General features: G+C 40.3%; 1 protein-coding gene across 11 annotated transcripts; it reads left to right on the top strand.

The window, feature by feature from the left end:
• Window positions 1–75: 75 nt before the first annotated feature.
• Window positions 76–21,213, top strand: csnk1g1 (casein kinase 1, gamma 1). Of its 11 annotated transcripts, none has more exons than XM_053865196.1 (14): window positions 76–301; window positions 7,135–7,311; window positions 7,664–7,704; window positions 7,939–8,008; window positions 11,770–11,921; window positions 12,005–12,239; window positions 12,309–12,394; window positions 12,688–12,772; window positions 12,866–13,014; window positions 13,091–13,198; window positions 13,980–14,090; window positions 15,971–16,077; window positions 17,993–18,016; window positions 18,557–21,213. In XM_053865196.1, the coding sequence occupies exons 2-14, from the start codon at window positions 7,146–7,148 to the stop codon at window positions 18,609–18,611; spliced, it is 1,389 nt and encodes a 462-aa protein (XP_053721171.1). In that variant the 5' UTR covers window positions 76–301; window positions 7,135–7,145; the 3' UTR covers window positions 18,612–21,213. The 11 variants fall into 11 exon arrangements, 9 of the variants coding, with proteins under 9 accessions (XP_053721171.1, XP_053721170.1, XP_053721176.1 ...); XM_053865195.1 differs by having other exon boundaries at window positions 17,990–18,016; XR_008414548.1 differs by having other exon boundaries at window positions 15,971–18,016.
• The last annotated feature ends 970 nt before the right edge of the window (window positions 21,214–22,183 follow it).

Genomic DNA, 22,183 nt, shown 5'->3' with positions numbered 1-22,183 from the left:
TTTTTTTAACTTTGCAAAACAAAACCTCAGCGCGTTCCCACCGTGACCTGGAAGTGTGTGCCTCGGAGCGGGCGGGGCCGCTCATCTATATCCGGTGTATTCGAACCTTTCCTGAGCAGCGAACACTGACTATAACACTGAGCAATTGACAGGACTGCTGCCTCTTAAACCTCGCGCACCACCACTAGGATAGGAAATACTGAGAAATAACAAGCTATTTTCATGCTCCACTTATTCTCCTACCCCGGAACCAACAAGCACAGCCGGCGTGTCCGGACCGTCTGGAGCCATCGCAGCTAAGGTGAGCCGGCGATTGTGTTTATTTGCACTGAGCTAGCCACGCAGCCTTCGCTTGGTTATGTCGCCCCGACTGCTGACCAATATTCACAGCTGCCCTTCTTTTCGGTGGCGTGTTGTTTCGGTACCAATCCCAATGTTGTTGAGCTATTAGCTGCTTTGCTAATCGATGTGACCATCATTAATACTCGACAGCCAAGGTCGGTTTTGTTCTTCAAACGTCGGCGTCTGACTGCCAGCTCATTGTTTTCTTTCTGTAAGAGAATCGATCCTGTGAAACACAACACTGTTTCTCCTCACACAAACTTGCTGTCTCGTTTTGACTCGTATTCTGTTTTTCCAGGCCTGATCTCATACATCACAATGGGATATCAACTCTGTATGAATAGTAGACATTGCCACAGAAACGAAACGTGTTTCTTTAGAATTGCTATCCACATCCTAGATGGATAACTATGTTTGCCATTCATTTGTTAATCATACGGTTACTTTTTTTAAATGATATGTTTCAACGTGAGATATTAAACTAGACAAGCTATTCTCAACTTTAGGGCATGGCCCATATTTGGCCTGTGATTGTCCACTTGTTGGCCGTAAAATAACTTAATCTTACTTGTTGTTGTTAATGCAGTATTTTCAAAGAGTTATGCTTTATGCTAGAATTTGCTTTCCATCTTATTTGTCTGATGAAAAGCCGATATAAGTTGAAAGTTGAGTGGTCAACCCCATAATGTGATACGAAAACCTACAGAATTAAATTTCGGGATCCTCTCCCACATTAGCACAAGTCTTCTTTTGTCATTCGGTCAATATGTTTAGAACAGAATACAATAATTGCTTTCCACCCAAAATGTTTTTTTTAAGAAATCTGATCCTATCAAAAGGAAGGATAGGTGCTTTTACTAAGTTTGTCAGAAACGGACTTCATCATAAAAAAAGTCAAGTAACTATTAAGAAACATTGGACATTGGTAAAAGAGTACCTAGAGAGGCTTAGCTAAAGATGGGGATCAGAAGGTTTGCAGACATTAATGAATATTCTGTATGTCAATAAACACAATTCTCTGTTCAAGTAGCAGCAGGGACTGAATGGCAATGTGATGTTCCATTAAATTTGTTTATATTTTTGGATGCAGTTATTCCCGCTCTAAAATTTCAGCTTTATTTGCTTAAATTCTATTGTTTTAAGTTCATCTTATGCACATGATATCTCCAGTAACAAACCTTTCCTGTATCATAGGAAAATGGCCAAGCTTGTTTGCAACTTAAGCCACTCTGTCTCGCCCATGTGTTGATAAGACAGAATCGTGGATAATCTACATTCTCACCAGTTAGAGTTCACAAAAGCTGGCATTAAGGAGAGAAGCAGCTGTTAGTTGGCGCTGTCGCAGCAGGAATCTCCACTGTTGGCAGGCCCCCCTCTCACGCTGCTCTTTCCACAGAAGGTTAATCACTCTTCCCAGAGTCTTTAGTTACTCTGATTGTTGAAAGGATGTCAACAAATAAGTAATTAAACTGAGGAAAAGACACATAGCTCTGCTTTTTAAATGATCACAGGTGTGTTTCCCAGTCAACCCTTTGAATGGTGTTGGTGTGTTTTGGGGTCCAATTCGTTCATATGTTGAATGTAAGCTGTTGGTTTTTATTGTCATGCGCTGCATGTATTTGACTTACTCACAGTTCAAGGCTACGGTCGTGTTTGCAACTTCCTGGTGTGTTGGAAGCTCTCAGGTGTACAGAAGGGTTATTAAGATAACTCAGTCCACAACCAGTGGAACAACAGAAACGTACTCTCGAATGTTTATCTACCATGAACTTCACTGGGTCACATGTTTCCTTTGTTCATTTGGGGAAATACTTTTTAGCCCTTCCAATGTTTGCACCTTGCCAGTCCAGATTTACCTGAGAGTTTCTATCAGGTAGGTTTTTGCCAGCATAATACACAATGTGTGGTTGCTTCATTTTATAGGAATTAGAAGCTCCTCCTATTGTATTTTCCTCATGGTTACTATAGTAGCTAATACGCATTGATTCATTTTCAAAGTTGAAGCAAGGCTTTCCTGTTCGTTGATTCGTTTGAAGATACCCAATTTTCTTAATCTAGTGGGCTTTAGTGTTGTTCCCTCCTCTGTCTTGTTAGATGAAACGATAAAGTCTTAACGGAATTATGGTGAGTCATTTCAGTTGGATTAAATTACAGATTACAGTCATCAGATCTTACTGGAGTCCTGTAAGACATGCAATTACGTGCATCCTTTTAAACTTCAGAACAAGTGATTCAGTGACTATTTTTGGTGGGCTTCACTCACATTCTCTTAAGTGGTTTGAGATAAAATATGTTGAATTAAACAGACTGTAAATGTGCCACATTTCTTACACACAGTTGCACCTAGTATACAATTGCACGCGAGCATTTTGCTGTTCAGCAATAAAATACATAAGTTGGCCAAACCCTCTAAACTCAAGGAGTGTGTCTAGGTCGTACATGGTCACATGACATAGGTTCTACGGAGTGCATCGTGGGTATCTCTCAAGCAGTTCTCCCCAGCACTTTTGCAGTGTTAGGACATCCTACCTTGGGATCCCTGAATAATAAATAACTTTCAGTCCCTTTTCAATGAACAATGGACAGATCAAACCCACAATGTGAAATTCACTCATCACTTGTTAAATGCTGGATTGTTTCTTATTTAATCTATTACCTGACAGACAGCGCCTCTTTTCATTGACTACATATCCAGGGAATGAGTGATTTGAAGCCAAATGTCTTGTTTTAATGCTGCGTCTGAGTCCGTGGGTGCCCATGTTGCAATTTGGTTGTCATTTTCCTGGACGGAGAAGTATTGCCAAACAACTGGCTGGCTGGCTCTAATGTCGGCAGCTGCCATTACTACTCTGCAGACAGGGCTGTAACATCACGACAAGTAGTGTGATTTTTCTAGAGAAATGTGTGCCTTGTTTTGTCATTTGTACAATTTGAGGTATTTTTTTTTATTCTCATGTATAAATTGAAATAGCATCTAATTAAAATAAGAAATAAATCATGAAAAGTTTGCTTATGTTAGTCATTTTATCAACGATTATGACGACGTAATAAATGTCCATATCGGCACCAATAAAATCGGCCAGCCTATTGATCGGTGCAGCCCCATCATTGAGAGGCACAAAGTTGTCACTTGCAGCATTCTCATCTTCAGAACGCTGTATTTTAAAGTACAATATTGTTGAGGCAGAAGAGTCTGATAAGTAAACAATGCTGGCGTTATTGCAACTGCAGAATGTTGGGATGAAGAGCTCAATTTCAAGCCACGCTATCTCAAACGTCATCTGAAGCGGGTCAACGGAACAGGCCTGTGGGCTACTCCTATGGTCCCTTCGAGCCATGCTGTTTGTGACCCCTGATCTAAATGCATTATCTACACTATAATCCCTCATATCCTGATTAGCAGACCTTGATACCTTTTAAAGTTACAAGGGTGTTTTGCATATGAAAGGGTATTAAGATAATGTTTTGTGTCTGTGCAAACTCTGTAGGCTTTCACATATATATATAGATTATATGGACAAAACGTTGGCCTTTTTTGGTGGACGCTTACTGATAAGAATTAACAGAGCAGCATTTTCCTTGATTCTCACATAGAGTAAGTAGACTGTAAGAGTAGAAATAAACTTGAAAATTAGTGAAGTATTCTTGACTTTGATCACGCTGGTAATTGATCGTAATTGGTTGAGCAATCAAGTTATGCCAGTACTAACTACTTTTCTGCTTGTGTTTCAGTGCAGTCTTTTTGCTCTCAAATTACTCACCAATGTACTTTCCTTTTATTTCCTATTATAAATGAAGATGGTCTTAAGTTTTCAGGACAAACTCATCTCAGGCACAGAATGTCTGAATCATATGATCTCACAATAACCTCTACACACTGTATCTGTTTTGTGTCCCCAAATGTTGCGGTTGTCGCTTTTTAGAGGACATCAATGTAACATATCCCAGTTATTAATTACATGTTAAGCTGGCTTATGCAAGAAGCATATGTCAAAAAATGTAAGGCACCACTTTGTTTATTGCTCGTTCCATTCCAAGCCTCACAATGGACTTGTTCAAACATGATGCAGCACAGTCAAGCTCTGTTTATGTAATGCGAATAGCAGTGATATTGATGTATGAATCACTGTTGTCAATATCGAGGCTCTCCATAGCGTTTCAGTGCTGCTAGTGTTGCCTGGTGATGGTTCTGTGACATGTCCATCACACAGTCGAACTCCTAAAAATATTTCAATGATTTTGTAGTCTTTCGATGTACTGGCAACCTGTCCAAGGGTTAGGCTACCGCGCTCCCTGCAACCCTGAAAAGGACTTGCACGGTGGTTAACTGATGATGTATGTATCTTAAGTTGTGTCTATGGTAATATATGATAAGGATACTTGGCTCTCGCTTAGTAATATAATATTTATATTTTAATTTATGTTTTCAATATTAAAGTTCACTGTGTTTGTGTAGAAACAAAAAAAAGTTGTGTATTGCATGATCCTTATTATTCCGTGATGAGTTTCACTGAATGCTTTTACTTATCGGGCTTTTTAGCCACCCAAGTGATCTGTGAGTGGTAATGGACCAGCTCCATCTGGACCTGGTTTACTCACAGCAAGACCCTGCAAAAATGGATGAAATTTGGGTTCCTTACTCTGCAACATATCAAGGAAGACAGCTGCATCATGCTGAGAAAACTCATTGATTTTGAGTTTGTGGGGTTTTTTTTTCCCTCCAAGGCATAATCTAGTTTCAACCAGTGAGGATAAAAACAAAATTAATGAAGAAAAGGGAAGGCTCTAACTTAGCTCACTACATCAGTATGGTGAACTTCCATTGAGATGGTGGCTGCACTTAAGACAGACGTCTCTTTGGATTTCAAAAAAGGCGATCACAAAAACTGAGGAAGCTGGCCTGACAGTGGCATATGGAAAAATATATGATGAGGTATAAGAATGAAATAGTTATTGGTTAATTAGTAGTCTTTATTAATGTAGATGGAAAACTGTTGTTTGCTGCCGTGTTTAGCTACATGTGGGTTGGTCTGTGAGCGAATGACAAGCTTTTGTTATTCTTGAGACATGTTGCTGATGTAAAATACAGTGACGTATTCACATCGAGCAACAAATCACTGCTTAGCTGGTGTTTAAGTGATCGTGTTTAATTCATGTTCACGTCATGGTTTTATGTAATGGCAGTGCAAGGTTGCCCTTCAGTGCCGTGTTTGACGCTGAGCTACCGAGTATGAGTCATCTGGAAGCCTACACAGGCATTTTAGCAGAAGTCATGGTCTTTCATAAACAACACCATTAGCATTTTGGTTAATAATCGATATGACTCCCATTGTATTGTTTTATCTGTTGTGATAATAAGTGGAGTAAAAACATGATGGTTAACATTTCAGGTTTGCCTTTCAGGATGATTTAAAATCTGTAACCAGTATTAACCCAAAGCTAGTCTAATCTTAAGCCTGTCAGTTACATGCTCCCATGTCTGTCTGAGTTCACCACTTTTATGTTGTTATTTATTTATGTTGTTATTTACATATATATAGCTCGATGCCTAAACTAAACTGGTTTGTGTTTGCAGTGATTGGTCTCTCAGTTCAACAATGCCCCATAGTATTTTGAATCCAGTATATTCTCAGATAACCAATTCAACAGTTTTGGTCTGGTACAGTTTCCATTCTTCCAAGGTTCTGATTTTACTTTTTGTTACAGAAAATGGGAAATGTAAAAGTATACTCACATCCATCTTATGGAAAGATTAAAATTGCCACTATATATTGGGAGATTATTTTCGCTGTACAAACATTCTATTTATTTTAAGTTAACCAGTGCTTGTCTGTTGAGTGGTAGGCCGTCTTGAAAAAGAAATGCCTGCACACTGATAACAAGTCTGTCTGGTCAATAATGCCCCATAGAATTTGAATCCAATATATTCTCAGATAACAGATCCATTTCACCACTATTGTCTTCTCGTTCAACCCACACACTAAAATTGCCACCTTTTGTCATCATTATTACTGTCATAAAGCTCATTTCCCACAGACCAGTTGTCCTGTGTCACTTCATCTTGTTTACCGTGTAAAACGCTTTTATGTTTGGCTAATGAATCCGTATATATTTACTGGAAAGTTTGTTTGCGTTGCAAAGGTGATTCTGTTAGAGGGTGACAACATCATGTCTGTGAGTCTGTTTTCATATGCTGTAAAATCAACCACACCATCCGCTATGAAGTGAGTTGAGTCACCATGCTTCTGACAAATGATGTTGCTCTTATTTCTAAAGTGAAAACAAGTTGTCTTTCACTACTTAAACAGTTAGCGTCAGAATTAGACTTTAAGATCATGCAAAGAGACTTTTCTAAGGCTTGTGCGACGTGACTTTAATGATGGGTTTCTAATGATATTTGCAAACATTTTTGCTACCTTTTCCACCAGTGTGCCACTTTTACTTGCACACCGAAGCCTTGAAGCAAGTGTCAAACTACTTGATAGTATAAAATCTCTTCTCTAGTCATGTATAGTTTTGAATTCTTAAGCCCAAATTATTTTTAGGAATGGTATGCTGTCTACCCTTTAAAGTATTAAGTACTATAGTAAGATACTAAACGGATATTTTCTAAATGAAAATTATTTTTACCCTCATCTTACCTTCCTTTTCTGAATCGAAAAATGGTTCTCGCTTTGAATTCATGGCAGCAGAAGGTGGAAAGGGAAATGGAATGGTTTTTCTTTGATTGATGTAAGTCACATTTTGAGTCTCTTCCAAGTATCTTCTCTGATTTTATCCATCTATGTCTAGGAATTCCCTGCATGGATCCACAGAGGGATAAATATGGCGAGCGACCGGCCAGAAGCCGCACCGGACACTCGTCCAGATCGACCGGATCCTCCAGCAGTTCAGGGGTCCTCATGGTGGGCCCAAATTTTCGAGTCGGCAAGAAGATTGGCTGTGGGAATTTTGGAGAATTGAAACTTGGTGAGTCCAATTCTTGAAACATGACTTTGCTCAGCAGCAACCCAGATTTCCTTTAGTAAGAGAAAGTAAGATTTATTTTCAGAGCTAATGGATGATATGTTAAGGGTTCTCAAATTCTCCCCAAATGCACGTCATGTTGAATAGAGCTTAACCATGTATAAAGTGCATCTTTTAGTGTAACATTTTGGTAGAGTTTATGGGATGTTTGTCTCCTGACGTCCACTTAAGCTTCATTCGTAAACATCCATTCAGGTTCATTGCTGACATTTTTAGAAAGCAGTTCAGATTAGCTTTATCTAGCTCTCTAATGGAAAGTGAGTTGTCCCAAGTTCATTTTTTTCTTCAATTCCAGGTAAAAATCTCTACACCAACGAGTATGTAGCTATTAAACTGGTAAGTACACAGTACCTTGTGCTTGATCCACGTTCCCATGAATTGATTTTTAAGTTTCTAGATTGCAGTCTTGACTTCATTTGAGCCGCAGTTTAGTACTAATGTTGTATTATGAAGAAATGATGTGATATAGTGAGTAGACAATATCACAAATAATAAAGTGATTCCTCTTCATGTTTTATGTTTTAAATACTCTTAATACTAATTGCGTGTTTGGATGTTTTCCCTTCTCAGGAGCCAGTGAAGTCAAGGACACCACAGTTGCATTTAGAGTACCGTTACTACAAAACACTGGGGACAACAAGTAAGCACACTCTTTTCTTTTTAAGATCACTGGTTCCATGATCTCCCTGTCACTGCGTCACTTTGTTTGTGGTAGATAACTTGGGTTTGATTACTCAATTTTGGAAGCAAGGGATTATCTTACCTCACGTGTTTTGTCTCAGCTCAAAGCTACAGAGCAAATTGTTTAGATCTCCAAAATACTCTGATCGTGTTGAGCTTGCAGGAGTGTAGCGGTGAGGTTTTTGTTCTGACAGTGTAATCTAGTTTCTCCTTGTACACAGTATTCTACAGTGGTTTTATATAATACGGAGCTGTGAATTTAGATGTTGTATTGTGTTGTTGTTTGACCGATGCCTTCCACAGGAAACATGAGTGGAATCTTTATTTACTGTGTATATGTACCGTGAGATTCCGGTAATGAAGCTGCCATTGTAGTTAAATACTGGAAGACAAGTGATGTTCATTGTTTTTTACGAGCAGAGTGCTTAATGCAATGTTGCTACCAGTCTTCTTTTGAATTTTGTCCGGGAATAATTTCTCGCTTCGTCATTGTGGCTTAGTCAGCATGGGCTGATGGAAGCTGGTCACGTCATCAGAAACTAGTATCTTCCTAAAGTGGTGGGGACACACCAGACAAACTATTGTCAGTCAAAACCTTTTTTTTCCAGAGGAAATGAGCGGGGAGTCTTTAAACAATAGAACAATAGTGAACCAATGTCCTTTTTGTGTTTAAAAAAAAAAATGAATAGTGATGATTGGCAATGGGCACTTTAAAAGTCCAGCTGTTGGTTGATAATGTCATCACATTATGTTTTCAGCATCCATTTTAAAAGGCCAACATTAAATAATGATGTCCTCCTTGGTGCTGCACATGGGGTGAACAGACTGGGACTATAATGGCTATTGTTTTGAGAGAGGCCAGGGCTGAAATGGGCAGATCGTGCGGAAATCCATTAAATATTTAGAGAGCAAGTCTGCTTGTCTTGGTTGGTACCTGCGTCCATTCCCTGCTCCAGATGGGCTGCTGTGACCGCTTTGGTTCGCACCATTCCTCCTGTTGTCGTCACAGTATTGCGACACTATGAATAAATCGGGGGGAAAATTGAGGTGTCTAAACTGGCAGTTGTGGTCATGTATGCATATGACACTATATGGTTTGTAATTATTAATGTTCTTACTCATTAAGCCCAAATGATGAAGTGGCAGAAGTGAGGAATTTGCATTGAGAATGTGGTGGGACTGATTTGACTCACTTAAGTGGATTAATAATTGATGGTCCTGTTAGCCAGGATGTTAAAAACCCTGTTAGGCCCAAAGGCATATGTGGTGTTTGCCTTTGGAGCAGACCATTCTGAGATTCTTGCAGACATGTACTGTATATCAGGGCTGCAGCTAACAACTATTTTGATCATCCACTAGTCACCACCTCCTTAACAGACGTATGCTTGAGGGACACGCCAGCGTATCTGATTGTAATGTTGTAAATGCCAATTTAATAGCTGAAATCTGCCAGTAGGGCATTTAACACTTGTATAGTGTTAAATGAAACATCCTATTTGAATTGAAATTGCTCTACTGTCAGTGCTGTGTTGTCATCCCTGCTTTCTCTTCAAATGCAGAGGACGTTTCGATTAAAACGCTACACACGACATTCTCTTTATTCACATGAGACTGTAATATGGCCCTTTTCTCTGTCTTTAGTTGTATCACTATCATCTCGTGCTTTTGTACTTGCTGTAATTTGTCATCCATAACTTCACGCAGCAAACACAGATGCAGAGCCGAACGGTCTTGTTTCTTCATGTGTCACCTCTCCTCGTAGGTGACCATGCACACACCCTAAAACCTAACATTTACTTATATGTCTGCGTTCTCAAGGAGATTCACAGTGACATATTTGGTACGTGGATCAGGTATTGTCTGGACAGTGCACACAGATATTCATTTTTTTAATAACAATTGCTTATACAGAGTGCAACAACTTGAATATTCATGTTTTGACCCAGTTTGCCTCTGTCACTGGGTTCTTCTGAAAACCAGCTGAAACTGCTTGCATGTCTTGGGTTGAATCCTGGAAGCAGGTGTACTTTGCCGCCTGTTTGCAGAGGAGCGGTCTTATCAGTGACATCAAGGATAGCTGGATTATCCAGCCAAAACAACAGCACTGCTACAGCGCACACACATGTGAAAAGCTGCCGAAGAATTCAAACAGGTGTCAATTATTTGGAAGTTATTTTAATGTACATGGTCTTGTTAAATTACCCGGCACTGACATTACAACAGAACTAGTGTTTACTGAAATGACCTGTATTTACACAGAACAATCTGGCAGATTTCAGAGGCACCTGTGGTTATCGGGCTCTCCACTGTGGTCCAATTAGCAGCCCACAGAACTGTGTAATAGTGCACAATGTGTAGGACGGTGCTCAGCAGGACTCCTACATGCCCATATGCTCTCTGACTGTATTCGTGCCAGTGATCGTGCAACAGTCTACTCAACCTTAACCAGCTGCCAAACCCGACATATTCACATTTCTGTAACAGCGTTCTGGAAGGTTTCAACTTTTATCTGCATAGGACCGAAAATACTTTGTGAAAAGATTGTTCTACCCTCTATCTGAAAGTTATTGCTATAGCTTACTAATAGGACTTAGGTCTTATTTAATGTTGAAAAACGCTCATGAACATGCATTGATATTTTGCTGTCAGTACGGCCACTTTGCCTCTCTTGTCTTTTATAACTTTTGAGTGGAAAGGCACCATGAGTCCCAGCCTTTGAGAAGTCAGGTGAAGGTAGTAAGATGTTTATGGACTGGAATGTTCAAAAAGGCAGGCACGCGCCATCGAAATAAATCTCTTTTTGTTACATTAATGTTGCATTTTGTTCAAGCTTGTCACTCCCAGCCGACGCTCTTCCCTATGAAGTTTAATACGATGTATCTAGAGGCCACTCATGTTAACATATGTGTGCCGGTGTAGGCCTGACATGATAATCAATAAAGCACTGGAATGGTCATGAAAATGGACTTGATAATTTTGCCAGCCTCTAAATCACCGTGTGCATGCATGCATGTCCTTATTTACCGTCACTGCAGCTGCAATGTTTTGGATGAGCTAGGCACCTGCCACCGGCACAAAGAGAATGGATGACTGACATTAGGGTTCACACAGTGCACTGGTCTGAGGCGCGCTGGGCGAACCCTCTTCTCCGTCATTTGGTCTCCCTGACTCTTAAAGAGAAAACAGAGGTCAGCAAGCGAGTGTATGACACGTGAGAAGCAAAGCTAGATAATGTAGAAATTGAGGAAAAGAGATGATTGTAACTGTAACAGGAAAAAAATACAAACTTGCACAGCCATTTGAAACACAACCAATGGACCATTTTTATGTATTTATTTATTCTTATTGCTGTTTTTTTGTTTTATTTGAAATATTTACATTTGTAAATACTACTAGGTTCCATTATTTTGGTATATTCTCATTATAGATAGTATTATCATTTGTGTTTGGTGTCAACTCGTGTTAACAATAATATTGTTTATTTGCAGGACGGTGCATCCAGCAAAATTTGTTATCATGATAGATAAAAAAAAAAAACAGTCTAAAAAAACAGACGAGTCTAACTCGACAGTCGAGAGCAAGGCAACTCAGAGTATAAATACAGCCCTCTGACACTTTTGTTTTGAAGCTGGTGTTATTGTTGATAAATTCCATTTAAGTGGAGGGTTTCAATTTTGTTTTTTGCTACCTTTTTCTGACTTTTCAATCATCTCATTCCAGCTGATGGAGTGCCTCAAGTGTTTTACTTTGGTCCCTGTGGGAAGTATAATGCCATGGTTCTGGAGCTGCTCGGACCAAGTCTGGAAGACCTCTTTGACCTTTGTGACAGAACCTTTTCCCTGAAGACTGTCTTAATGATAGCCATTCAATTGGTGAGTCCTACTCGGAATCATGCTGAGCATGTTCGGTGTAAATAATGACAAATCCTTACTTTTCCTTATGTTGTTCTTGACAGATATCCAGAATGGAGTATGTGCACTCTAAAAACCTCATTTATAGAGATGTGAAGCCTGAAAACTTTCTCATTGGACGACAAGGGAATAAAAAAGAACACATCATCCACATAATCGACTTTGGTCTTGCCAAAGAATACATCGACCCAGAGACCAAAAAACACATTCCATACCGGGAGCATAAGAGCTTGACCGGCACTGCCAGATACATGTCCATCAACACACATTTGGGAAAAGGTGAGAATTACATCACAGCTGGACTCCTTGTTTTGGTTATTGTTTATTTACATCAAACCGTTGCTGCAGAACAAAGTCGGCGGGATGACCTTGAGGCCTTGGGCCACATGTTCATGTATTTCCTGCGTGGGAGTTTGCCATGGCAAGGACTCAAGGTATGATATATGAAAACACCTGTATAATAATGTGTTGCCTGCTTTGTAATCCCAGGTTAAGGGTGTGTAAATGCACCGTTTTTGTTTTATATTCTTACTTTATTTCCTACCATTTCTATTTTATTTTTATCTTCTTGTATTATTTCATTGCCTGTTCTGATTTTGCCTTGTAATGTATGCTGCTGCTACTCTGAAAATTTTGTCTTCAATAAAGTCTCTCAATATTTTTGACAGTTTGGGCTAACAAATGTTAAGACACGCCTGACAACAAACTTTTTTTGTGTCTTTGAAAGGCTGACACGCTAAAAGAACGATACCAGAAAATTGGAGACACAAAAAGAAACACTCCTATCGAAGTACTGTGTGAGAACTTTCCAGGTATTTAAAGCTCCTATAATGCTTTACGTACGCAAAATGACTTCTGCACTGTCTGTTAACCTGTAATGCTAAACTGTGCCTCTGGGTTCACAGAGGAGATGGCCACCTACCTGCGATACGTGAGACGGTTAGACTTCTTTGAGAAACCAAACTATGAATATTTGAGGACCCTCTTCACTGAACTGTTTGAGAGGAAAGGATACACCTTCGACTACACCTACGACTGGGTTGGCAGGCAAATAGTACGTAACTATACGCACGTTTGTCGAATGACACAGTCTTTCACCACATGTAATTCAACTGATGATATTGCTTCAGCCTACACTAGTGGGAACGGTTCAAATAGACACTGGAGCTTCTGCAGCCACAAGAGAGGGTCATTCCCACAGAGACCGGCCCTCCCAGCATCCACCTATCAGGAGTTTGGTAAGACCCCCTCTGTTATAGGAGGATGCATGCTTCTGTTAGCAATATAGCAACATGACCACAATTATACTGGGAGCCTGCATGGATACTAAAGAAAACTATATACATATCTTAAGTTTGGTTCTGTAGACTTGATAGAAAGAAAGAGCTTAAAGGAAAAATCCACTCGACATAGTCGTGATATTCAACACCCAGAAAGCTGTTGTGTATCTCACATATGACATCATGAAGAGATCACACTCTGTTTTGTGATAAAGGTTAATGCAGTTATCTTGAACTTCCTTTGTGTGATAAGCCGATGAGTTTTTAATTTTGGGGAGATGACATTGTAGGAAAAATAGTCTTTTAGATGAAATTGAACTTGGTTGAAGTTGCAGACACCATCTAACAGATATAATTTCTTTTGAATTTCTATCTTTCACTGCTAATTATTCTGAAGGATTTAACATTGGGCGAAGCAATCGTAGGTCACTTGAGGTTTTCATGCTTATTTGCTGCATTGATGATGATGAACTCTGGCAGCGGACTGGGTTCTGAGGCCTTTGGCTTCAGCTCTATGAGCTTGTGGTTCTGTTCTGGCTGACTTCTTGCTTTGGTTTGGAAACTTTATTTTGTTCACTTTTTTTCTTGATTTCCCATGCTGCTTTGCATGCTTTGCCCCTTGCACCCCCTAATATCCATCATTCCTAACCACCAATGTCACACCCCCCCCCACCCCTCTCACAATGCACCCCACACCTTCTTCCACTCCTGTTGGCCAACATCACTGATTCTGGAGCAGACGGCTGCCTCCGACAGACGAGGAGCATGGGAGGTGCAGCCCACCCGCCAAGCAAACTCCTCATATCTCAACTCCCACCTGGCATCGGATAGACACGGGGGCTCTGTGCAGGTATACACCCCTCACCTCACCCTCCACCAGCACCCCCTTTTCATTGGAGTCCGTTGTTTTTGAGGGATACAACTTGTTACTCAGCTTGTCTTGCATCACAAACTACTAAAAAAGGCCACTATTTATATGTACGCTTAGACAACTTTGGCGTTTATCTCATCTACCAAATCACAGGTGGTATTGTCGCAGATATATAAAATGTCCATCCCGACGTTACACTGTCCTACTCCATTTGCCTCCCCTACCACTTACATCTCTGGCTGGAAATGTTGTTTTTCTTCACCACCATCTGCATGTGGTCTGGTGCCAGGCAACCCAGATGTGGCGTGTCATGCCATTTGATGATTCTTTGCAAGGTCATGGACCCCCTGAATGTCTGGACAAACACAAAGCGCATGTGAACCTGAATTTTGAGGAAAAAGTTTGTTGATCTTCAATTAAAAAAGTTTGTTGCTCTTCAATTAAACGTTTCTTCCATGACCAAAACACTTGGTCGCGAAGTTACATGTTAAGATGACATGCATTATCTAAAACCTCAAATGTGAATATGCTTTTGTTTTTCACTTGTGATAATATTAAGCATTTACCTCATCACCTTTATCCTTTAAATAAGATTAAGGTTAGACAAATACAGCTGTAATGCCTCCTTTTGGTTGACGCCTTCCCCGTTGTCATGGCTCCATCTGAAGTGAGTTAACTCTTCTAACTTTGTTTCAGTTTATTTCTTAGTCAATGTGCGTCTAATTCGTACGGGGAGTTCAAACAAAGACACGAATGCACCTTCATTAAATTAGGTAGAAATAGCAATTTCCTTGAAAAAGCGATTTGATTTAGTCCCTGCCAGCCTCTGCATCTGAGGGCGGCTAGTCCTCAATCAATCCCTCTGATGAAGAGAGATAAATCCCCCTTCACTCCTCCATGTAGCTCGGGCCAGAACCAGGAGGGTTTCAAACTAAGAGTTTTCAGATCCATCCTGTAATTGACAAAAAGCTAATCTAGAAAAGTGTAATACTGCATCCATGTGTTTATTCAAAGATTGAACCGGATTGCTGAACGCTGGTGCTGAAAGAGGGTGGGCTGTTTGGATACTGTTTTTTTTCCCCTTATGTGTTATAGACCAATATGGAGCTGGTCTCGATGGCCTACTCAGGTTACACAAACAGCTGGCCTTGTAAAACACAGTGGGACTAGGAGATTGTAGCATGTTAAAATCTGACAAAGGGAGGTCAGATTACAATTGGTTCAGTAGGTGAACCTTGCTGTACGCCACAGCTGATTTGTATTGCTTAGGACAAGCCATCAACTTCACTTTTGTTCAAAAAATATACTTTATATAAACAGACAAAAGAGAAATTGGGAGGTGTTGACATTAAATATACTTCTTTTTTGCTATTGCTTTAAGTAAGTGTTTGAGAAATGCCCAACAATGAGTTATTCAATGTACCACTCCCTTTACTTTTTGCTAAAAGTAGAAACCTGTGTTGCAGTGAATACAGTTGTTTGGATAGAGAAATGTCTGTTTTAACTGTGCAGTCAGCACTTATAGCTGAAGTAGCAGCATGGAGCCACAATAATAAAATGAAGTGCCTTACATTTTATTCTGCACACAAACCTGCCAACCAGGTCATTGCTCCAACAGGAGATGGACAAAAGAATTCCTCCCGACTGCCCAATATAGAAACCATCAATGCCATTTTTCTGTGTCATTGATGCGTTCTGCTGCAGTGACTGATGGTTTAGATGATGGGTTTAACTGGAGAGCAGCTCTCTGGCAGCGCCTGCTTCTCTGCGCCCTCATTCTGGCTGCTTTGTCAAGATGTTGTTTTCATTATCCCAAATGTTAACAGGCAGATCAGAAGTGACGTCTGTCTGTGCCACAGGTGGTCAGTTCAACTAACGGAGAGCTGAACGCAGATGGTCCACTCGCAGTTCACACCGGCGCACCAGTCACAGCCCAGACTGAGGTGGAGATGGTCGACGAGGCCCAGTATGTGTCACACACACACGCACGCAAACACACACCACAGCTCTCCCCCTTGTCCATCTGTTGCTTCCTCTACTTTGCGTTCTCCCTTTCTCCTCGCCTTCTTTCTCACGTTGGATTTCCCAGAGTTCCGCCTGTCATTTCTGCTTCTGCCTCTTGAATTGCTACGTCGGGTTTTGGAACTTTAAGAAAGCACTTTTATTTAAACCATCAGTAGCAGAGAAATAACTGGAGACTGCAGACATATCACCAATATCAGCCTCTTGATATTTGTGATTTTCAAAAACCATTGACGTTTAAACAAGTGAAGTGAAACGTAATGAACACAGCCGTCATGTTTGTCTCTAGTTCTAGAGTCATGCATTTTAAAATGGTCATCAGTGCCACCATGTTATGTAAAGGAGAAAAAAAATTTGCCTTCATTCTCTGTCATCGCTGGAATAACCATCTCAACCGTTGAAGCTGCCGTAGGAAGGGATTTCGTCCGACAGACGTGAATTTTTATTCACCTTCATTTGTGCTCATTTCTGCTTCTGAGCGCTGACAGATCCTCATCCTGTCACCTGCTTCTCCACAGTTGTTTGAAGTGCTGATTCGATTCTTTACTGGCAGCTGCTCTGATACATCCTCAAACAAGGTTCTATAGGAGAGGAGGACATCTATCAACGCTTGCAGTGCTTCTCATTTAATTACAATGTTTTTTCTTGAAAGAGGAGTTCAACAGAATGGTGTTTAATATTTCAATGAAGTGCTGAGCATCAAACTGTTTAAATGAAGGGTGTTCTGATAAAATATATGAACAGCAGTGAGTAGAATGATCTGTGCCATTTTAGCATGAGCACATTGTTGATTATTTTGAGTCAAAATGTTCTCTCATCGTGAGAGGATTCCTGTAATGTAACCTTAAAATATTTAATATATTTAATCCAATCCAGACAACAGGGAACCTTAGTAAGTGCAGGTGTTCCTGGTCTAATGATCACACTGATGCACAAGACACGTCGCAGCTAGGATGATAACAACAACAACAACCACGAACATGGAGGAATCCACTGAGAGTACGTTACTTGGACTCATGGGGGGCAAGGTTCATTTAAGAAACTGCCTTCATAAGAACGTGGTTTTGCGCAAATTGTGCAAAAAGGAATTTGCATACCACCAAAGCACATCAAGCCTACGATACCACCTTAATGCAAAACATGTTGCAGCAAGCACCGAAACCACTTGCAGTAGTAGAATGCCACCTTATTTGGAATTGTTGGTCATTTATTTAACATTTAAAATGAGGACTGTTCTGAACTGGCACTTGAACTGTTAGCCGTTTCCTTTTGTTCATGGATGTTTTTCGCCACTCAATGAGTAGAGTTTCCACTACTCTCAATGTACTTAAAATTCTTATTTGAAACAAATATTTTCCAAGACATGAAAAGAGCTTTAGTTTAAATAAGGTGATATAAAAACTTGAATATAGCCACCATCGTGGTTTAGTGTGCTATTGTCAAACTGATGCAAAATAAACAATATTTTGTGGGGTCCATCATTTGATTCAGGAATATACCAAATTCATTCAAATGAAAAACATGTGGCTTCTTGTGGCAAATATTGTAAACTGCGATTAATCTAGTTAATGAGATTAATGTTTTTAATCGAATCCCACCCCTAGTTATAGCAGTGAACTGTTCAAAGGGCCAGGTCCATACTCTGAAATCTAATGAGCCGACACCGTCCACTCACCCGGGGCGGAAGAAGCCACACTATGAACGTTACTCTTCTGTCTTCTACTTTATTTTGGTTTCCACCTTTGTCCCGTTCACGTTTGTGTGCACGCCTGTGTTGCATGACCTCCCCGACCTGTCGGCCTTCCTGTATTAATCTTTTTCTTTTCTCTTTACACTCCTTTCTTTCTCTTCTTCAGTAGCTGCGTGAAAATGCTCAACCTGTGGTGAGTCCCTCTCTGCTCGTCCACATCAGACTCATGGGACAGGGAGCGGATCAGCCTGGGCTGTTGTGTACAAACCCCCAGTTAAACACCAAACTCTTAAACTGTAGTTTGACTTGTCATACTTTTTTTTTGGTCCTCACCGTAACACAGAATGGAAACCTTAATCCAATGATATATGAAGGTTCTTCATGCATGTTCCACCTCTTAAGGTAACATCGTAGTTATGCAGCTGAGCTTTGTCTTGTATGTGTGTGTGTGTGTGTTTATCTATCCACTTTTTGTGTGTTGTCTTTGTGTGATTTTTATTTTGTACAAGAAGATGTGGTGATGCAGCTTTCGCTGTGTTACTCTGAAGTCAGTCATTCGACTGTGGTCACTGCTGAGCCTTAAAAGTTGAACCTGAACTTCCCATGATCAGTTTATTATATGGGTTTTACTTAAAGTTGTTGTACTAGAATTCCCTTTATTACAGATGATTCACTTTTGGGGGGATTTTGGTCTTAATTTCCACTCAAGTTTAACGCTTGTTTGTGTCCGCAGGTGCTGCTGCTTCTTTAAGCGGAAACGGAAGAAGAACACTCCTCGGCACAAATGATCCATCAGCGTCAGCCCAAGACACGTTCGACCACCGACGATTGTGATCTGAGAAACGGATGAGTTTCATTCTGAATTCAGACTTTTCAGAGCTCCAGTTGGAGCTGTGCTCTGTTGGGGCGAGAACGGAGTGACAGATCGAGAAGCTCGTGTCTCGGATCGGAGTCCCTTTCTTGTTTTATCTCCTCCGACATGTGTGATCACATTTGTCTGCCTATTTGGAGGACTCTTGCAAAAGATAATCTTCATAGTGTGTCTCTATGTGTATTTTTTTTCTCTTCAAGATCAGTTTGAAATCTGTCATTATGGTTTTTGCTCTTAAATTCCTGACCAAATTGATTTCCTTCGGTTTTGACACAAATCTTTTGGTCCTTGCTCGTATGGGGCTGAATGTAATCGTGAACACACGAGTCGGGGACTTGGGCAGTGACACATTCACAGGCATGAAGAGCAGCAGTCCCTCTTGACCCCAGCTTTTTGACCTTCAGTGGGTCAAAGCCTGAGTGAACAGAACACCAGAGTCGCCCCCTGCTCTCTGTGTACGCCAGATGGATTTGCTCACACTGCTTGGTCAAAGCACTCCATCCAACTATGATGCTGTCGACACACTACAGTCTCTCCAGCAGACTCTCCAGAGCTGGTGAACTGAAATATGCTATTTATGATATTTATGTCTTGGTTGCCACCAGTTTCCTACTCTTTTCACAGCATACACACTGAATGTATGGACGTAGGAGCATTCGTGAGTGGTTAAGGGAGCGGCAGTTTCAGTGAGTTGTAAGGCAGAGATCAATGCGTTTTGAGTGGGAGCATATTAAAAGCGATGGATTTTTCCCACTGAGACACTTTTTTTCGGCAGCACTAATGACTGTTGAGTCACAGCCTTTTAACGCTACTGTCCAATGCCTTAACCCTGACTGACCCACCACGTCACAGCACCGCGATATTTACGGTGGCAGCATGATGCTTCTGACATCCGCGGCACTGATTTTTGTTTTTTTTTTGTTCACAAGCGGGTGGATTGTTAACGGCTCGTCCACTTGTCACACAGATGTATTCCCATGAGAGTTGAAGCCAAATGGAAGGTTTGGTGCAATAGTGTGCAAAAGTGTTAAGTCCGGAAACCCTTTTTGTTTGTTTGGGTTGTTTTAAGCGCACGGGGAGGTGGTGGAGTCGCCATGACGGCGGATGCATGAACATGACCATACCATTTTTTTACTCTGAGGAGGATGGCCTTCAAACAGTGTCCTCAATAATGTCACCTCGCTAAATTCCTCCACACAAAGTGTGTGCGTGCGTGTTTTTGTAAGCATTTGTTGTGTTGTTAATGTGAATTTCATTTTTTTATGCAATGTTTTCATTCCAAATAGCCATGACTTTTGACAGAGGAGAAGAAAAAGCTTGAGATCACGACTGCACTACATTTCCCCTCTCGAGACCTTGCCTTCTTTTATGAACGCAAATGTGCATTTTTACTTTTTAACTGTAGCTGCCTTGTGTGCCGGTGTGCAGGGAACCAGCTTTTATCGCTTTGCTTGTGAATCCCCACTTGTTTCTTATGCGTGCCATGACCTTGCAGTCCCTAGCACACTTGCGTCCGTGGAGGATTGAGAATTCCCACCTGCTTCTTGATCCTAAAATGCAATTGAGTCTGTTGGTGAACCTGCTCCTTGCATGTATTTTTGTAGCTTTTTAGTTCCCCCTCTCTGCCCTTCATGTGTGTCTTTCACTTCAGGTTTTAAGTTCAGTGACATTGGAAGTACTTGAATAACTATGGACCTTATTAGCTTTTGAGTTCCTTATTTTAAGAGTGTTTTCGCTCCAAGGATCCGACTGGGCTGGTCGAGAAATTGGGCGTTTTAGTGTGACTTTTATTTTAGTGCCTCTTGAGTGCGAAGATTCTTAATCCGCCTGAGTGGCATCTGCTGCGGGTATGTCTTTAAATTCCAGCTCCCCCCGCCCTCCCCACACAAAACAAAACAATGGATATCTGGACTGATATGGCCTTTAACATTCTCCCTCAATTCCTTGAGTGCCATTCATGGTGAGGCTGCCAGTCCTTCAACCTGTGCCAGGAAAATACAAGGTTGAAAGTTTTCACACTGTCCTTTCATTTTATTTTTTTTTTTTAAACCCTAGGCCAAATTCATCACCAGGAAGTGTTGAAATGAAAGCGGTTCTTCTCTTTTGAGCAGGTTTGTGACTAAAACTGTAGATAGATTAACCTTTTTCCTTGTGCAAATTTATCGAGAAGCTCTGTGGTGTCACCCTGCATGGCTTAACTGGAGGAGTGTTCTCACCTGTAGGGCTCAAACACTGTTGCATATTCATCTTTTCGCCCTCATGTGAAATACAAATGTGTAATTCTTATCAACATTCCTTTTCTGTTCAAGCCAGTCCTGAAATCGCTCACATCGGTCCACCTGTCCGCCGTCGGATTGTATTTAAATTGACATTCCTGTGTATTGATGTGTAAATCAAAGCAAAGGACAAGTGACATGTATTCCGCTTCAGTCTTTTTGGGTTCTCTGGCACTTTTCCTTGTTGCTGTACTGTAGTCTTGCAGTTACTGTATGTGTTTTTGAGGAGACAGGTGACATATACTGCAATATTGTGATGCTTTTTTTTTGACATTTGTAAATTGTACAGAGGTCACAACCGTTCTTTATGTTGGAGTTCCATATAAAGGAGCTTTGATTATTATTCATTTTCAGATCATGGAAGTCAAGTTGTACAGTTCAAGACTTTATCCTGCCTTCATATTCCCCCCCGCCCCAAAGCTATGACTAAGCGCTATCTTAAATTGTAAATAAATATTCTGTTGAAATATGAATGTCACTTCAAAAATGTATACGTGTTGGTCAAGGGCTTCAAAAATGAATGACCCTTTTTTTTTTTTTTTTATTTGCAGAAAGGTCAAGGTCCTTTTTTGTTTTTATACAAGACGCTTGCGTTTCTCCTTCGAACACATGTAATTACAACACATGATCCCGGCATCACTTTTTATTCCCTCCACAGTCCAAGGGAGATTCCAGTTTGCACCCTTTTTATGTAAAATAAAAATATCTCCACATTGTGGGAATGTCTTTTGTCAAATGGTGGTGTTTCTGTTTTTTTTCCCCCCCAAGTCTTTTTTTTTTCAACTGTTATTGTCTTATGTCTATGTAGTTACCACAAGAAGTAAAACTACATAAATTTACTATATGGAACTGCAATAAATGCATCAGGCTTTTCCAGTTCCCAACTGAGCAGCAACATAAATAGAAAAGAGGCGCCATCTTGTTCACTAGTTTAGTACGTGCAAAGTGTTTCAATAATTAAATATCTTGCATAATAATACAGACTTGTAGAAATAAGTAACATTTCACATTGTCTTTATTGAAATTAATTTTATTTTTAAATTGGCTAAAGTATTAAATAAAAAGGAACTTTTTATGCAATAAAAAAACCTGCAACGTACAAATATGTTACACTCAACACCAAACTGGACTAAAATTGTGTCTCACTTCATTCACTCTAATATTTAAATATAATTTTTATAATTTAAATGCATTCTTCAGTTTTAAGAAGTCC

Source organism: Synchiropus splendidus, chromosome 5 (genome assembly GCF_027744825.2).
Source record: "Synchiropus splendidus isolate RoL2022-P1 chromosome 5, RoL_Sspl_1.0, whole genome shotgun sequence".
Taxonomy (NCBI): Eukaryota; Metazoa; Chordata; class Actinopteri; order Syngnathiformes; family Callionymidae; genus Synchiropus; species Synchiropus splendidus.
Note: the sequence above shows the minus strand (reverse complement) of the source record. Positions and strands in the feature narration are given on the sequence as shown.

Coding starts and splice junctions, on each gene's coding strand:
- csnk1g1 (XM_053865194.1), top strand. CDS start 7,146: ATGGATCCACAGAGGGATAAATATGGCGAGCGACCGGCCAGAAGCCGC. Junction 11,922..12,004: donor TAATGATAGCCATTCAATTG/GTGAGTCCTACT, acceptor TGTTCTTGACAG/ATATCCAGAATGGAGTATGT. Junction 12,240..12,308: donor CAACACACATTTGGGAAAAG/GTGAGAATTACA, acceptor CCGTTGCTGCAG/AACAAAGTCGGCGGGATGAC.